Source organism: Elaeis guineensis, chromosome 4 (assembly GCF_000442705.2).
Source record: "Elaeis guineensis isolate ETL-2024a chromosome 4, EG11, whole genome shotgun sequence".
Taxonomy (NCBI): Eukaryota; Viridiplantae; Streptophyta; class Magnoliopsida; order Arecales; family Arecaceae; genus Elaeis; species Elaeis guineensis.
Window position 1 is genome coordinate 10,999,001 of NC_025996.2, and position 18,129 is coordinate 11,017,129.

At 51.4% G+C, this 18,129-nt stretch overlaps 1 protein-coding gene across 1 annotated transcript; it reads left to right on the forward strand.

The window, feature by feature from the left end:
• Positions 1 to 3,939: 3,939 nt before the first annotated feature.
• LOC105043927 (transcription factor MYC2) lies at positions 3,940 to 6,627 on the forward strand. Its single transcript, XM_010921656.4, has one exon. It carries the CDS (start codon positions 4,208 to 4,210, stop codon positions 6,281 to 6,283), a length of 2,076 nt encoding a protein of 691 aa, XP_010919958.1. The 5' UTR covers positions 3,940 to 4,207; the 3' UTR covers positions 6,284 to 6,627.
• The last annotated feature ends 11,502 nt before the right edge of the window (positions 6,628 to 18,129 follow it).

Consider the following 18,129-nt stretch of genomic DNA (forward strand, 5'->3'; position numbering starts at 1 on the left):
ATTAAACAATAATTTTGGTTGGATTAATTTATGTTACGCGAGGTGTGCGCATGGAGAAAGGCGTGTTTCCCGTGCTGACAAGCTGCCAGTCGGGCTTAATTAAATAAACAAGCACGGGTTAAGTGGAGGATGAGAACCCTTAACTTCACATGCGCTGCGTGTACTACGCATATCACATGGTCTTTAAAAAAATTAAGATATTCGTTGCACCATTCATTTACCTACCAACTTTCATCATTTTATTAAAATCTCCGTAGTAATTTAAAGCACAGTATCTTATTTGATGATCTTCTCCTTTCTATCCAGTATTTCTTTTATAGAAGCTAATAATTATTATTTCCATTTTGAAAATTCCTAAAGTATGGTTCTAGGCAGACACCATGCTTTTTTTTCCCATTATAATGATATATATATATATTTTTTGATGCAACGATATATAATTGTTTTAAATGAGGGACCATATGATAGAAATGTCATGCAAACCTGGCATCTACTGTAAAATAAAAAGAAAGTTGTCTCGTATGATAGCTTCGTTCATTATCACTTAATCAGGAATGATGACACGTACACAGTTGTGAACAGTCAACATCAAACTACAAACACTAGCCTCAACTTTCCGATACGATGATTATTCAACAGAGATATTCACCAAAACTTTTTGTTCGTCGAACTTTATAAATTTGACCTCAATTTAACACGTAGTATGAAGGATTATGTTTGGGTTATTGTATACATTAGCATGAGTGAGAAGGTAAATTCTTAGCCCCATTATAACGATACAGTCCATGTACCAGTTGGCATGTATATTGTTGCAGATTTAATGTTTGATAACGCTATTTCTCTGTAATGCTTGAAAATAAAAATAAAAAAAAATCATTTTACATTAGCTAAAAACATTTATTAAGGTAATATTTAACAATAACATAATTTATTCTTCCAAAATGACTATTAACCAAATTTATTGCTGTTAATTTTGATCATGCTTCTGAATCCTTGTTCCAGGTCCACTACTACGATCTCTGGGTTGTTTGGTGTGACTAAACTTCGGTGAGTATGACTCCATATTATTGGAAAAGGACCAGAGCCATAAATATTTGGACATCATGATAAAGCGTGCAACGACTTTCTTCTAGGTTGATTGCGCAACTAATAGAACCGATGGGTCCATACATATCCGAAGATTGGCTATACATGGAAGGCAAGTTATCTAATAATTTATTATGATCGGCATGTCAAGGATGATAACAAAAATAGCGGGAAGAGAAAGTCCATGGAACAATTCTCACTAAGTTTAGACAAGTTCAGCCACCAAACAATTACGATAGGGTTTATTGGTGACATTCATTGCTGGAAGATACTTTAGGGAGCACTCGGTGTATGGTTTCACGCGGTTAACAGGACTTGTGGGAATCTGCTGCAGATACCATCAGAAGGAGCAAACCTAATATTTTGTTAATTTTATATTTATGTACCTTGAATCTTGTATATACAAAGTTCTTACTATAGTCATGCAAATTAATTGATAATGCACAAAAGGAGGGTTTACAGATCTTTATGTGTTATTTGGGTTTTACTAAGTTAGCACCATGAAAAATGATGTGGATCATTGCCAAGTTATATTTCAATTAGAGTTCTATTTTTATATGAATCATTAGTATTAATAATTTTATGACTCTACTTAATTATTTCATGTGTGTTTATTTCAAATAGAATTTATTTTTAGTTATATTTTAATTAGTTTAAAGTTTGTGTTTTAATGGATTTTGATTTTTGAATTCAGATAAGAGCAAATATTCTATTCATATAATGCATTATTTAAAGAGATCATTGTGGTAATATAGGATGGGACCTTCTTTTCTACGTGAGATATTTTTAAAAGGTAAAATTATAAAATCTCGTGCCATAATGCCAGAAGATAAAATGGACAATACTCGCATAGCGGGAGCGGAGATCGATTCATCCAAGTCATGAGTTTTTGACACCAATATTTGTGCTCACCATGAGCCAATGCGCCTTTCATGGGCTATGGTGCATCTTCCACAATCTTGTCCAAAGTTTTTCTAATCGGGAGATTATATAAACTTTTTCATGAGATGTCCTCGTGAGGTTTTGATTTTATTTTTTTTTGAATAATTTTTTTTAATATTTTCTTCTATAATCATTTTTATCTTATGATTATTTATAAACTTTTTTTTATATTTAATGTTTTTTTAAAATTTTGAACCAATAGGATTGATTTGCTTTGTAAAGCATGCTGATATATAGGTAAATAAATCTCTAATTATTGCAACCATATAACCCACCTATCCGAGTATCCCCCGCACCCTTCCCAGGAGGAACGGTGTGCATGATCCCTCACCTCCGAATTCAGAATGCAGCATCTATCTCAAGGTTTAATTTTGTCAACATGTTTCACATGAGGGTGTTGATTAACATTGGCCATGACCCTCTTTATCGAGAGCACGGTCAACTTTCTTTCTCCCCATCATACCAAAGAAAAGAGAAACCATTCCCACAATCAAATTCTCAAACCTCCATGGCCTCAAAACAGCTCTTATTCTATTCATTCATTCGTCCAGTGGGAATGCAGATTACTCTAATTCCATTTTCACCGGCCGCCCTTCCTCATCAAGTCCTCTTCATTTATTAATCCATCTTGCTTTGGCTACTTAGCTTGCACCTACCCATCCCATAATTATTTAAATCGAAGCGTAGCAGCATATCCGGAACTTAAAGTAGAGTCTCTGCAACGCCACCCCTAGTTGGGCCCATCTCACTGTATCTGCTCCGCCTCCAAATTTGGGCCTCCCCCGGCGTACGGAAGCAACGCGCGTTGCAAAGATCGTCCCTTATCATCCGGATCCAAGCACCATGTTCTCGATAGCTCCTCCGATCCGATTGCGCGCCTACCTTTTCTAATTTTTTCTCATCAAGATATTTTTGATATTAATCCACGGAGCCCTCACGGTGGCCATATTTAAAAAAAAAAAAAAAAGCATGCGACTTTAACACATGGTAATGCGCTTTCGGAACGTGACCACGGGAACAAATAAAACGTCGTTTTCCTCCGGACGGAGCGAGCAAAACGTGCTCCAGCGAAATTTGTTCGCTCTCATAAGAGTTATTTTTTCCTACTCAAATGCAGAACCTCGAATCGATTTTTTTTTTTTTTTTTTTCTCGCGCACCACGACAATGCCTGGAGGCCACTTGAAGGGCCTTGTCGTTTCATTGGCGGGAGGAGAGATGATGCTTGCTTGGTGATATTTACTCGATTTTATATTGTTAATAGATTTATTTTTTTGCCTAATTATTCCCGCCTGTGATTCCCTCGCGGCCTTTTCGGTTCCATCTGCACGTGGGCCAATAGTGGGTCAATGAAACCGGCGATTACCTTTTTACAAATCGTGGGAGAAGCCAATCACCCACAAACAGAAAACAAAAGGGCGTAAAATCATTAAAACTAAATAAAGAAAAGGATTCTATCTTCATTAACTGGAATAAATTAGCGGCGACCAGATCTCCGGTACACAAATAGGACGGAGAATTTAACCCACGATTACCGAAAGGCCGGAAGAAGCCGCCACCCTCAGGGAGGCGCGCATTCTAAAGCCACGTGAGAGAGCTGTAATTAGGGGTTCCGGTGGATCCAAGAGGCATAGCAAATAAGGGTCACCGGTTCTAAATGAAAAACCGGTGATCCACCAGTGACAGATTCGTTATATTAATTACAGCTGGGAAGATCTTAGGGGAGTGGATATGGCGATTAGATCGCCGATCCGTTGAGCGAACCACACGGTGAGAATTTAGAGAAAAAGACTAGCAGTGAAGATGAAAATAGAAATGAAAATTCTAAACTCAAATTAAATGAACTCCAAATTACGCCCAAACCCATGCCAAATGTGCCAGGCCCGCATCCAATGCCAACCAATAAGCTATTCTTGCTCCCCCAGTCCAACAAAATCCCGGCCCCCTTTTGCGTGCCGAACCCTCTCTCTCCTCCTCCTCGGCTCTCTATCCGCGTCGCCTTCTCTTTCCCCGCCTCCTTTCTCGCCGCCTAACCTTCTTCTAGAACTCCTAAAGCCGCACGCCAAAACCCTAACCCTAGAGGTGCGTGGCTCTGGTCCTGTACCGGAGCTGAGAGCTACGGCGGTTGCCCCTCGGGCCGGATCTGGTTGATGTGACGGAGTCCGAACATCGCCTTCCCAGATGAACCTGTGGACCGACGACAACGCCTCCATGATGGAGGCCTTCATGGCCACCACCACCCCCGACCTCCAGGGCTTCCCCTGGGCTCCGCCACCTGCTGCGTCGGCGGCTGGAGGGTGTCACGTGCCCTCATCCCAGTCCGCCGTCATGTCATCGGCGGCGGCGGCGCCGCCCGCACCGGCGTATTTTAACCAGGAGACCCTCCAACAGCGGCTCCTGACACTGATCGAGGGGGCGAGGGAGACATGGACCTACGCGATCTTCTGGCAATCGTCTGTTGACGTGGCCTCCGGCGTGTCGCTGCTCGGCTGGGGCGACGGCTACTACAAGGGATGCGAGGAGGACAAGCGGAAGCAGAAGACCACCAACCCCGCCACCGCTGCGGAGCAGGAGCACCGGAAGCGGGTGCTCCGGGAGCTTAACTCCCTCATTTCCGGTGGCGCCGGCGGGTCCTCGCCCGACGAGACCGTGGAGGAGGAGGTCACGGACACGGAGTGGTTTTTTCTCGTGTCCATGACGCAGTCGTTTGTCAACGGCGCCGGACTCCCTGGCCAGGCCTTCTTTGCCGATGCTCCGAACTGGATCGCTGGCGCGGACCGGCTGGCGTTGGCGCCCTGCGATCGAGCGCGGCAGGCGCGGGAGCTCGGCCTCCAGACCATGGTCTGCGTCCCGGTGGGGACTGGTGTGCTGGAGCTCGGATCCACGGATGTCATCTATCAGAGCTTGGAGCTCATGAACAAGATCAGAGTCCTCTTCAACTTCAACAGCTTCGAGATCCCTTCCGGATCCTGGCTCCCTACGCCGGCAGCGACGCCTGCTGTGGCCGACCAAGGCGAGACCGATCCCTCTATGCTCTGGCTTGCAGATCCAACCATGGTCGAGATCAAGGACTCAGTCTCCCCTGCATCTGCCACGGCTGATATTTCCATCACCAAACCCCCAATCCAATTCGACAACCCTAGCTCCAGTACTGTCACCGAAAACCCTAGTTCGATTCAGATGCAGCAACACCACAACCACCACCAGCAACAGCAACAGCAGCAGCAGCAACATCAAAATCAGAACAGCAATAGCAATGTACAGACGCAATCATTGTTCACCAGCAGAGAGTTTAATTTCGCCGAGGTCGTGTTGAACGGCTCTGCCCCTCCACAGGCCTTCAAACCGGAGTCCGGCGAGATCCTAACTTTCGGCAATAACAAGAGAAATTCCTCTCCAGCCCCTAGCAGCCTATTCTCGCATCACCAGATTGCAACCGTCACCGCCGCCGATGACAAGAAGAACAAGCGATCGACTGGGGCCACATCGAGGGGGAGCAACGACGAGGGGATGCTCTCCTTCTCCTCTGCCGCCGCCCGGCCCTCCTCAGCAGGTCAGGTGAAGTCTGGTGGCGGGATCCTTGGTGGGGCCGACTCGGACCACTCGGACCTCGAGGCCTCGGTGCGGGAGGTGGAGAGCAGCCCTGTGGTCGAGCCCGAGAAGCGGCCTAGAAAGCGGGGTCGGAAGCCGGCCAACGGCCGGGAGGAGCCACTCAATCACGTGGAGGCCGAGCGGCAGCGCCGGGAGAAGCTGAACCAGAGGTTCTATGCCCTCCGTGCGGTGGTACCGAACGTGTCAAAGATGGACAAAGCATCGCTTCTTGGGGATGCCATTTCCTACATCAACGAGCTAAGATCCAAGCTACAATCTTTGGAATCAGATAAGGAGGGGCTTCAAACCCAGATCGAGGCCCTCAAGAGAGAGCGAGACTCCAATCCTGCACGGCCATTGCAGCTGCCGGATCAAGATATGAAAATGATGAACGGCGGACGGTGCCACGGAGTGGAGATTGAGGTGAAGATCCTGGGGGTAGAGGCGATGATCCGGGTGCAGTGCCATAAGAGGAATCACCCGGCGGCGAGGCTGATGGCAGCATTGAAAGAGCTGGATCTTGATGTCTATTATGCAAGTGTGTCGGTCGTCAAGGACCTCATGATCCAGCAGGCAACAGTGAAGATGTCGAGTAGGGTTTACACTCAGGAGCAGCTCAGTGCTGCCCTCTTCTCCAGAGTTGGAGAGCCTCCTAGCAGTAGATAAATGTGCTTCCTCTAATAACCAAGGGTGGTTTTTGCGAGGATTGCTCACCTTGGGTGGCTTGTAATGGCGCTGGGAAGAGTTTTTAGACCTCGGCTAGTTTGTAACTTCGTATTATGTTTATAGTTTATATGAATTATGAGGGTACATCCCAATCTCTTTGCAGTCTGGGATTGTGATCTTTCTGCCAGGATAGTGCTTGAGAGAGGATGGAGAAGATTGTTGTTGTACACTGGAAGTGGTCTCTCTTCCTTGTCCAAGTTACCTGTAAATAAACAATGCATGTTTAGTGGGTCGAGTCTGATGTTTTATCTAATAAGTAGTGCTGTTAATTGCTTTTTGACTCCCTTTCATGGAGATTAAGCATGGAATCCTTGTTGCTTTTGTGTTTTTTCTTTATTTGCTGGTATGCATTTCCTGTATCTTGTGTGAGGTGACGGCATGCCCAAAGAAATATCAATAAATGTTATGTTTGATGGGGGGTGTCTGGCTGTCTGCTATTGGAGATTCTATAGCTTTATGCTTTGCTTGGTGTTTGGGTTTTAATTCATCCCTACCAGCAAATTCTGTTCATCAATTATTGTAGTTGTTTACAGATCCAATAATTGAGTGGCTAATCTGTGAATAGACAATCCACGCTTAGTGTGATGTCTGATATTTGATCACAGCTTTTGACTCATACAGAAATAAAATACTTATTCGCCTTTTCAGCTTATTCCTGGTATGAATGTCCTGTAGCAGACATGAGCCAATGGCAAAGCTACAACACTGGTCGTGCTTGATGGGTAGCCTTGCCCTTTTCTTGACGCGGGTTTTGGTTCAACTACACAAGCAATCTTTTTCATCAATGAGTTGTGAGAGTGTTTCGCAATTTCATAATATTGTTGGACACGATAACATGCCAATTTCTCCAAGTTGTTGCAAAATTTGACGGTGGTTGCTACTATTTCTGCTCTTTTCTCGAAAACGGACTTACACGTGTGATATAAATTCCATTGATTGCAGGGCATTGAACTTCCAACAGAGAACAAGATAGTTGCTCTTCACTCTGTAGCACAAGGTCAATTGCCTTATGGCAACGTTGTAGCTATTTCAGTGGCAGGTTTTACAGAACAGCGGGAACAGAGTTGTCTAAATTTGTCCAAGGGGATGACAATGTCTCTCCATATAGTTGAGAGAGTCATGCAACTTCCATGGAACGCCAAATGCACAATGAAAGAATGGGGCCGGACAACCCAAACAATACGACAGGTCTAGCTTGCAAGGAGTGAAAACTTAGAGAAGAAGGCAGGAGAATTTTTTGAAAATATTATCTGGACTGGGGGTAACAAAACTTTGGAATACTTCTTCTATTGGACATGTATCATCACAAACCAATTGCCGTCACGAAATTTCCAGAAAATTCACAAATGCAAAAGATCCTGCTACAAATAATATAATTTGATGTTCTAATAAAAAAAACTGAACATTGTGAATTCCTGTTGTTGCCGCATATAACCATGAATCTTTTTCGGGTGGAATACATCACTGTGCCATACTTTCACGTGGTAAGAATTTGGAATCTTATATCCAATGTTTTCCTAGCATATGTTTGTGGCTATGCAAAACAAAACGGTGCCTTGATTGCCTATACATAGAGTAGAAGTAGCACTTAAGTACATTGTTGCTGCAACAACAACAGTAGTAAATCTTGGTGGGATGGACCATTTTGGATATCTTATCCAATTCCTATGAGAAAACAGGATACGGTGGGACTCCTAAATCCATTTATATAGAAAAGATGAAGGAAGAGAAAATTAGGGAAGGAAAAAGAAGAAAGAACTGAAAAATAAAGGAAAGAATGGAGAAGAAAAAAAAATGACAAAAAGGAGTTGAAGATAGAATAAAAATAAAGAAAGGAGAGAAGAAATAATAGGAAGGAAAAAAAAAAAGAAACAAAAAAAAAAAGATGGAAAAAAGGAAAAAGGAAAAGAAAATAAATAAATAAGAAAAAGGGGAAAGTAGAAGATGACAGAGATGGAGGGTAATTAAATACAGGATGCTTGTTCAGGATGACTATCAAGATGGGATGGGTGATAGAGTATCCCATTCTTTGGAAAAATTGAGACATGCTTGTTCCATGACACATAAAATTTTGGTGGGAATCACTAACTAATCTAGAAGCATGGTAAAAATTTCCTCCAACCACGTCATAGATGCCCTCTGATGTTTTTTACTATTAGAAATTGTTGCGGCCAATCGCCTCGTCGTCCGATCGCCGGGAAGCGTGCACATGCAAAAGGAAGTCCGCACTGACCGGAGGCGGCTCCGGCGGGGACCCTCCGACGGTCAAGTCAGAGAGGTGACTGGGCAACAGTGAAATGCAGACAGAAAGTTCTGAGAGAGGGAGAGGGAAAGAGGAGCGAGCCTGCGTATGTGGGAGAGACGGGCGGATCGATCTTTGCACTGTTGCCTTCCCCGGTATATATAGTGGAGCACGGTGTGGCGCCGTCATTAATGGCGCGGACAAGTGAGGAACTGTCAACTCACTGTGGACTGTCAGAGTCGCCGTGAGGATGTCACATCGCCGCGGGGGCTGTCAAATCATCAGGGTTGACAATGCCTCTGGCAGGACAATGCCCCGAAATGGCCGTGCCGCATATTGCTGTCAGAGCTGACAAGGCCTGGCGGCTGTACGGCGGTTGGAGGAGTCAGCCGACCCTAGGTCGGCGGCCAGCAGAGTGGCGTCGGGTTCCTCCGGTCGGTCGGCGAGCTTTCCATATGTCGGCCATAAGGCCTCTGAGTCCAGTCGGTCGGGGGAGATACGTCCGACATATCCTTGGTCGGCAATGGACCGTTGAATGACCGGTAGTGGCGTCCGTCGGTCGGGCGATCCCGGCCGTCGATCGGTCGGTCCCTCCGGTCAGTCGGTCGTTTCGACCGTCTATCGGTCGGTACGTCCGTCGGTCAGTCGGGCGGTCGTTCGGTCGGTCAGTCGGATGGTCGTTCGGTCGGTATCCCCCAACAGTTGCCCCCCTCCACTCCTGAGTCGGACGGTGAGTTGGTGACTAGGAGTGGATTTGGCGTACGCGAGGATCCGACCGTACCGCCGGTTGATACGGTGTCAGGCACCTCATAAATGCCGAACGATTCGCTGGCGTCCGACGTCTAGTCGGCGTCAGACGTCTCGTCCCATCAGCGTCAGGTGTCAGTCGGCGCCGGACGTCCCGCCACGTCGGATGTCCCGCTGGTGTCAGCGATAAAACTGGCGCCAGGTGTCATGTCCCATCGGGAAGAGGAACCGTCGTGTCCCATCGGGAAGGGGAACCGTCATTCCCGCCGTCCCTTCGGGAACACCAAACGTCGCGTCCCGCCACGCCATGTGGTGCGTGGCCATTGGTTCGCGTTCGGTGGAGCGGATGGAGGTGACGTGGCGCCATCTGAAGGGTGGTGCGTCGAACTGTCGGACCGTCGAACGGCCCTGATGATGCCACGCGGCGAAATCTGGGGAGTCTTCGTTGGTCGTGCCTTCATCTCGACCGTTGGGGGGCACTATATATACAAAGTTACCCCCACATGGTTTTTTTACCCTCCTCATTTTTACAGTCGAGACTCTGCCGCTTGAGCCTCCGCTCTAGGTACTTCTCCGCTCTGCCCCCCATTTACGATTTCTTCCTTCCAAGGGCTAGAGTAGCTTTCCCCCTCCTTCTTTCTTTCTTCCTCGCCATTTCCTTGAACTCATGGCCAGGATGTCCCCACGAGGTAGTCGGTCGGGAGAACCGACCGAAGACACTCGGTCGTCTCCGGAGGTGGAGGCTTCTTCACTTTCGGGGCCGAACGTCGATCGGCTCCGGGAGCAGTACTGCGTCCCGGAGCAGTTTCGGCTGTTCGCCCCTGGCACCGATGGTCGGGTCAATTCCCCGCCTGAGGGTCAGGTGGCGTTCTATTTGGAGGATCTCCGGGCCGGCCTTCGATTCCCGGTTCTGGAGTTCGTCCGGAATGTTCTGGACTATTACGGGCTATGCCCGGCACAGCTTGCGCCGAACTCGGTTCGGCTAATAGTCAGTTTCGCCCTCCTGTGTCGGCTTTTGCCGACCGAACCTCGGATCTCTCTTTTTCGAGTTTTCTTTGTTCTCTGACCCCACCCTAAAGCCCGAGGGTGGTGGTACTTTATCCCTCGGAAAGGGCTTTCCTTCATCACTGGTCTTCCGACATCCATTCACGGATGGAAGAACCAGTTCTTCTTTGTGTCGTCCTCTGCTCCCTGGGGATTTTCCGTCCGTTGGGGGAATCCCCGAACCGATCCCAATGAGAACAGTCGGGTGGAGGCCGATGATCGGGAGGACTTCCATCGGCTAAAGGATATCTCGGTGCCGAAGCAGAGCGAGCTCGTCACCGAGCAGGCCTTGTACGACGTCGGCCTTAGCCCGGTCCCTCGTTTAGGTCGGTTGGCACTCTCCCGACATCTTCATTTTCTTTCCTGCCCTTTTCTTTTGCTCTGACCAATCGTCGTCCTTTTCAGATATGCCACCGAGGATGCGACTGTCGGCAGCCGACATATGCCAGCATGCAGTGAGGAAGAGGCCGGCGGCAGGTGCCGGGCCGTCGCAGCCTCCCAAGAGGCCCCGCGTGGTTCCGCCGAGCGAACCAGCCGGGTCGGAGGCGGAGCCGGTGATCGCACCGTCGGTGCCGACAGTGCTTGTAGATGTCCCGTCCGAGGGACCGTCAGTCGGGGGAGCTGCTTCGCCCGACCGTCGAGCGGCTGATTCTGCCGGGGGCACGCCGACCGACCGGCAGATTCCGGAGGTTCGGGAGGAGGTCCGCGAACCTGAGCAGCCGACGCATGCCACCGCCGCGCCGTCTGCCGAGACTCGGTCGGGTTCGAGCTTGCCGTCGATCTCCGACGTCAGGGCCTGGACGGCCAGCCGAGGTAAGGCCCTAATGGCGTCGGGTGACGAAGGTCGGTCGGCGGGCGGGTCGGCCGACTTTCCGCTTCCCGAGGGTGCGTCGGGCCTGGCCAAGCACGACTTGGCCAGGAGACTATGCCAAGCCCTCCTCCTTCCCGCCGACATCGAAGCGATGAAGAACCAGCGTGTCTCCGACATGCTGTCGTCCTTCTATCCGATGATGATTCGGGTAAATTCCCCTTCTCTCTGTTTTTAATTGTAGCCTTGCAAGTTCGGCTTACTAATAGTCGGCTCTTTTTCGTGCAGCTGGTCTTCAACATATCCGAGCTGGAGGCCGGATATCGGAAGTTTGGGGACATGCACGCGGCCTGGAGAGATAAGGTCGCGGGCCTCGAAGCCGAGAAGGCCATCCTTCTCGATCAATTTCAACAGTCGGTCGACCGAGAGAACCGACTCGAGGGGGAGGTCTCCCGATTTTCGGAGGAGGTCTCCGGACTCAAGGAGGCCAAGGCGTCGTTGGAGTCGGAGCTCAAGTCGGCGAAGGATGACGCGGCCAAGAAGTCCCGAACCATTCGTCGGCTCCGTCACGAGCGAGACAGTGTCGGCAAAGAGCTGGAAGCCGAGCGCGAGCAACTCCGAGCAAGTCTCGGGAACCTCGCCAAGGCTGAAGAAGGCTGTGCCGCCGCACAGGCCTATGTGGACGTCGCCAAAGCTGAGGCAGAGTCGGCAAAGGAGGCTTTGGGTCGGGCGATTGAGGTCTTTCGGGACTCGGAGGAGTACTGCGAAGAGCTCTTGGAGAGCGGCTACCTCTCGTACCAAGTTGGGTACGAGGATGCTCGGGAAGCCGTTCGGAGCTTGTACCCCGAACTCGATCTTAGCGGTGTGGTTCTGCCAGAGTCGGAGGCCCCAGCTGCGGAGGAGACGGCCGGACCAGCGTCGGAGGGTCTCTCCACCAGGGCGGAAGCCGAAGACGTCGCAGAGCCGGTTGCCGAAGATCAGTCGGCCCCGACGGCTGAAGTCGGAGCAGAACCGCCGACCAACTCGCATCGTCGTCCAGTCGAGGATGTTGACTCCGACGATTAGTCGGTTTTGTTTTGTCTTATGTTTTGCTTTGACTTGTAATCGGGCTTCGGCCTTTTCTTTGTAGACTTTCTTTTATCTATGGATAAAATTTCTTTAAGCCTTGAATGAAATCTCCCTTTACTTTCTCCCCTTGTTTGTAATGCCAAACATGTCTGCAATGTCGAACGTGAGTCGCTGACTTAGTTAAATCACTAACTCACATAAGTCGGTAGGACTTCAGCAACTTGTGCAGCCCCGAAAGTAAAATGTGTCCCGACTTTAGGTCGGCTTCCGACAGTCGAAGTCGTCGGTCAGGTGCATCTGTTGAGTCGGGAGCCGACCGGACCCGGTAAAGGTTCGATAGTCGGACTTTCATAGATGCGTTTAGTCGGTCGTCGTCCGGCGCAGTGTCGGGGAAACGATAGTAAGTCGGGTCCCCATGCCCTTGCGTCGGGTTCTGTGTCTTCCGACAGACGGTGGCAAGCCGAATGTCGTTCAGCCGGCCGCAAGTCGGTCGGCAAGTCGTGGGTGCAACTAAGGTCGCGTCGTGTGATAGACGGTGGTAAGCCGAATATCCCTCGACCGGCCGTAGCCTGGTCGGAAGCCGCGACAATGGTCGCGTGGGCTTTTAGCCTTTCTTCGGTCGGGGCCCGATCGGCCTGTCGGCCGATGGATCTTGCCCGAAAATTTGACCGTAGAAGGAGTATGAACTCCCGTCGCAACAAATGCATCGGCCTTTGTCAGGGGTGGATGTGTTGCCGAAAGTCGGAGGAGTGTAACTCCCGTTTGTAAGAGTCCGTCGGCCCTTATGAGGGCCCGACGCAAAGTCGAAGGAGTGTTAACCCCCGTCGTTGTAGATGCATCGGTCCTTGTAAGGGGTCGGTGTGTCGTCGGTGCTAGGTCCACGTCGATACGTTGGGGCTGAGCGCCGATCACTAGTCGAAGAGTTAAAACTCCAATTTTTCAAACTGAACTTGTATTCCGACTATCGAATTACAAAGTTCACTGGTAGTACAGCTTCAAGTTGTCGGCGTTCCAAGTCCGGGGAATGGGCTTCCCCTCAAGGGTCTCCAGCCGATGGGCTCTCGGCCCGAAGGTGTCTGCAACCTTGTAGGGTCCTTCCCAGTTGGGAGCCAACTTCCTTGGTCCAAGGGCTTCGACACTTCCGCCTTCCTCAAGACTAGGTCGCCAGGCCTGAAGAGCTTTGGTCTGACCTTGGCGTTGTAGTACCGGGCGACCCTCTGTCGGTATGAAGCCATTCGGATTTGAGCCTCATCTCGTAGTTCGGGGAGGAGGTCTAGGTCGGCCCTCCGACTTTCGGAGTTGTCTGGCTCTTGGTACTGCTCGACCCTCGAAGATGGTAGGCCAATCTCGAGCGGGATCATAGCTTCTGTCCCGTAGGCCAAACTGAACGGCGACTCCCCGGTCGGGATGCGGGGGGTCGTTCGGTAAGCCCACAGAACGGAGCCCAGCTCGTCAACCCAGAGACCTTTGGCTTCATTCAGTCGGGTCTTAAGTCCGTGAAGCAAGGTTCGGTTAGTCACCTCGACCTCGTCGTTGGACTGTGGGTGCCCGACTGAAGTTAGTCGGTGGCGGATGTAGAACCTGGCGCAGAAGTCTCTGAAGTCTTGGTTGTCGAATTGCCGTCCGTTGTCGGTGATGATGGTGTGCGGCAATCCGAACCTGAAGATGATGGACTTTTGGATGAAGTCCTCCATCTTCCGCTCGGTGATCTGCGCCAAGGGCTCGGCCTCGACCCACTTCGTGAAGTAGTCGATGGCGACAACGATGAACTTCCTCTGGCCCGACGCTGGTGGGAATGGACCGAGAATGTCGACTCCCCACTGGGCGAAGGGCCACGGAGCGACAATGGGAGCGATTTGGCTGGCCGGTTGGTGCTGAATATTGGCATACTTTTGGCATGGCTCGCACCTCCGGACCAACTCTGCCGCATCCTTCTTCATGGTCGGCCAGTAGTAGCCTTGTCGCAGGACCTTGAAGGCTAGAGACTTGCCCCCCAAGTGATTCCCACAAATTCCTTCGTGAACCTCTCGGAGAGCGTAGTCGGCGTCGGTCGGCCCCAAGCACCTGAGCAAAGGGAGGGAAAACGACCTTTTGTAGAGTCGGCCGTCCATGATCACATATTGCGACGCCGACCAACGGAGTCGCTTGGCCTCCACGGGATCTTCGGGACTGATCCCGTCGGTCAGGTACCGGACGATCGGGTCCATCCAACTTGGTTCGGATGTTAGCTGCTGCACTTCTTCGACCCGATCGATGCTCGGCTGCTGGAGGTTTTCGATGAACGTCCGTCCCAAAGAGTCGTAGGCCGACGTTGCCAACCTAGAGAGAGCGTCGGCACGGGCGTTCTCCGATCTGGGGATGTGGGAGATCTCAAAATACTGGAGGCGCGCCACGAGGTCCTTTACCTTCTGAAGGTACTTGATCATGGTCGGATCTCGCGCCTCGAAGTCGCCCTTGACCTGCCCCACGATCAGCTGAGAGTCGGAGAATGCCCAGAGGCTGTCGATGCTCAGCTCCTTCGCCATCCTCAAGCCGGCGAGGAGTGCCTCGTATTCGGCTTGATTGTTGGAGGCCTTGAAATTGAACCGGAGGGCGTATTCGGTGACTACCCCATCCGAATTCGTGAGCAGGAGCCCGGCCCCGCTTCCCTGAGCGTTGGAGGCTCCGTCGATGTGGAGTACCCAGGTGGAGATCGGGTCTGGCTCAGAGACCGCATCTCGTCCCAGGTCTTCAACTCCCGACCCTTAGTCGGTCGTCGGGCATTCGGCGATAAAGTCGGCCAAGACCTGGGCCTTCAGGGCAGGCCTTGGTCGGTATTGAATGTCGAACTCGCTAAGCTTCATTGCCCACTTAGCGAGTCGTCCAGATGTGTCGGGCCGGCGCAGTACTGCCCTCAGGGGCTGGTTGGTGAGTACCACGATGGCGTGGGCCTGAAAGTACGGTCGAAGCCGTTGCGCGGAGACGGTCAGGGCGAAAATCATATTTTCCGTCTCTAAGTATCTGGCTTCGGCGCCATGGAGCACTTTGCTGGTGTAGAAGATGGGCTGGTGAGTTCGGCACTCGTTTTCCCGAACGAGCACCGAACTGATCGCCTCGGAAGATGTGGCCAAGTAGAGATACAAGGTCTCCCCGACCTGCGGCTTTACGAGCAGCGGCGGGGAAGCTAGGTACCTTTTCAGGTCTTCAAAGGCCTGCTCGCACTCATCCGACCAAGAGAAACCGTCCGCTTGACGCAGAATCTTGAAGAACGGGAGGCACCTTTCAGCCGACCGGGAAATGAATCGGCTAAGAGCGACGATTCTTCCGTTCAGCTGTTGGACCTCCTTCTTGGTGTTCGGATGACGCATGTCGAGGATTGCCTTTATCTTCTCAGGGTTGGCCTCGATCCCTCTCTGAGAAACGAGGAATCCGAGGAACTTCCCTGAGGTCACCCCGAAAGCACACTTGGTCGGGTTGAGCTTCATTCGGTGTCGGCGAAGGGTGCAAAAGGTCTCCTCGAGATCCTGAACATGGTCCGGGATCTGCATGCTCTTTACCAGCATGTCGTCCACGTACACCTCCATGTTACGCCCGATCTGGTCTTTAAAGACCTTATTGACGAGTCGCTGGTAGGTGACGCCGGCGTTCTTCAATCCGAAGGGCATCACCCGATAACAGTAGAGGCCCTTGGGAGTTACGAACGCGGTGTGCTCCTCGTCTTCAGGCGCCATCCGGATCTGGTTGTACCCGGCGAAGGCATCCATGAAGCTGAGCAGTCAAAATCCGGACGTCGCATCCACCAGCTGGTCGATCTTCGGAAGTGGGAAGCTATCCTTTGGCCAGGCTCTGTTGAGGTCGGTATAGTCGATGCAGATCCTCCACTTTCCGTTGGCTTTCTTGACCATGACGATGTTGGCGAGCCAGTCGGGATACGTGGATTCCCGAATGAAGCCTGCTTCGAGTAGCTTGTCCACTTCTTCGTCGATGACCCTCTGCCTTTCTGGGGCGAAGGACCTTTTCTTCTGCCTCACCGGCTTCATCGTCGGGTCGATGTTGAGTCGGTGAGTAATCATTTCCGGAGGGATGCCCGACATATCTGCTGCCGACCAAGCAAATACGTCGGCGTTGGCCGTCAGCAGTTTCGTCAGTCGGCGTCGTTCGGCGTCGGGCAATTGAGACCCTACCCAAACTTTTCTGTCGGGATTTTCCCCTATCAGGATCGCCTCGAGCTGCTCGGCCGGCGAACCCCGTTCTTCCTCCTCCCTTTGGTCCAGCTTGTCGATGGTCAGAGGATCCTTCGTCTCGTTGCTTTGAGCGGAGATTTGGAAACATCGCCGGGCGAGCTGTTGATCTCCGTGCATCTCTCCGACTCCATTTTTGGTTGGGAATCGAACAAGGAGATGGTACGTCGAGACGATCGCCTTGAGGGTGTTCAGTCCGGGTCGCCCAAGTATGGCGTTGTAGGCCGAAGGAACCTGGACGACCGCGAAAGTGAGGAAGACCGTGCTTTGCCGTGGTTCGGTGCCGACCGTCACGGGCAGGATAATTTCTCCCTCTGTCGTGACGGTGTCTCCGGCAAAGCCGATCAGGGGCACAGGGACCCTCCTAAGTCGGTCAGTTGACAGTCGCATTCGGGAGAAGGTCGAGTAAAACAAAACATTTGTCGAACTTCCATTATCAACAAAAATTCGTTTTACATCATAATTGGCTATTGTCGCTGACACAACAACAGCGTCGTCGTGGGGAGTCTGGATGCCCCGAACGTCGTCTTCTGTGAAGGTGATTACGTCGTCCGGGCGTGGCCTTTTCGTCTGCTCCCCTCCTGCAGACGTCCCCGGTCCCAGCCGCTTGGAGATCATGTTGATGACTCCGACCGTCGGCTGGTTGGTCGGCGCCTCTTCAGTCGGCTGTGGGCGTCGATCGGCAATCGGTTGAGTCGGCGGACCCTTCCGAAATTTGCCGAGGTACTCCCGGCGGATGAGATTTTCAATCTCATCCTTCAACTGGATGCACCGCTCGGTGTCGTGGCCGTGGCTCCGATGGAACCGGCAGTACTTCCGACGGTCGAGGCCCTTTGCCTTCAGAGGCGGAGGCCGCCGCAGGTATTCTTCTCCTTCGATCTCCATCAGGATCTGCGCACGGGGAGTGGAGAGAGGAGTGTAGGAGTCGTACCTGGGACGCACCGGCCTCGGAGTCTGTCGCCGGGGCGATTTTTGGATCTGTCGGGGTAGAGAAAGCCGACTATCGATCGGGGGCCTGCTTGGTCCAGCGGGCTCCCGACCTTTTCTCCGCTTTTCCTTCGGGCCTCTGGGCTCGGCCAAGCGTCGGTCGGACTCTCCTTCGTCCGCGCGCATATACTTGTATGCGTGCTCCAGTAGCTCGGCATATGTTCGGGGGAGGGTCTTGTCCAGAGAATAAGTGAATCGGGACGCCCTCAGGCCCCGCTTCATGGCTGAGACAGCCATGTCTTCGTTGAGGTCCCAGACCTCGAGCGTGGCCGCGTTGAATCACGCCACGAAATGTCGGAGCGTCTCATTTTCCCCCTGCTTGAGGGAGAAAAGGCTGTCCGACGTTCGCGGTGGCTTTCGGTTGGTGCTGAAATGGGCCACGAACGAGTGCTCGAGCTGCCCGAAGGAATGGATACTTCCCGATCGGAGATCGGAGTACCAGGCCCTGGCAGCCTTGCGAAGCGTGGCGGGGAAGCCGATGCAAAAAAGAGCGTCGGTTGCCCCTTGAATCGTCATGAGAGCTTTATAGCTCTCGAGGTGGTCGACTGGGTCGGTGGAGCCGTCGTAGGGCTCCACGTGCGGCATCTTGAACCGACTGAGAATCGGCTCGTCGAGGACCAGTCGGGAGAGAGGTTGGGCGGTCTGGAAGTCGACGTCGTTCGAAGACTTC

Excerpts from the sequence above, each read along its gene's own strand:
- LOC105043927 (XM_010921656.4), top strand. The coding sequence starts at position 4,208 with ATGAACCTGTGGACCGACGACAACGCCTCCATGATGGAGGCCTTCATG.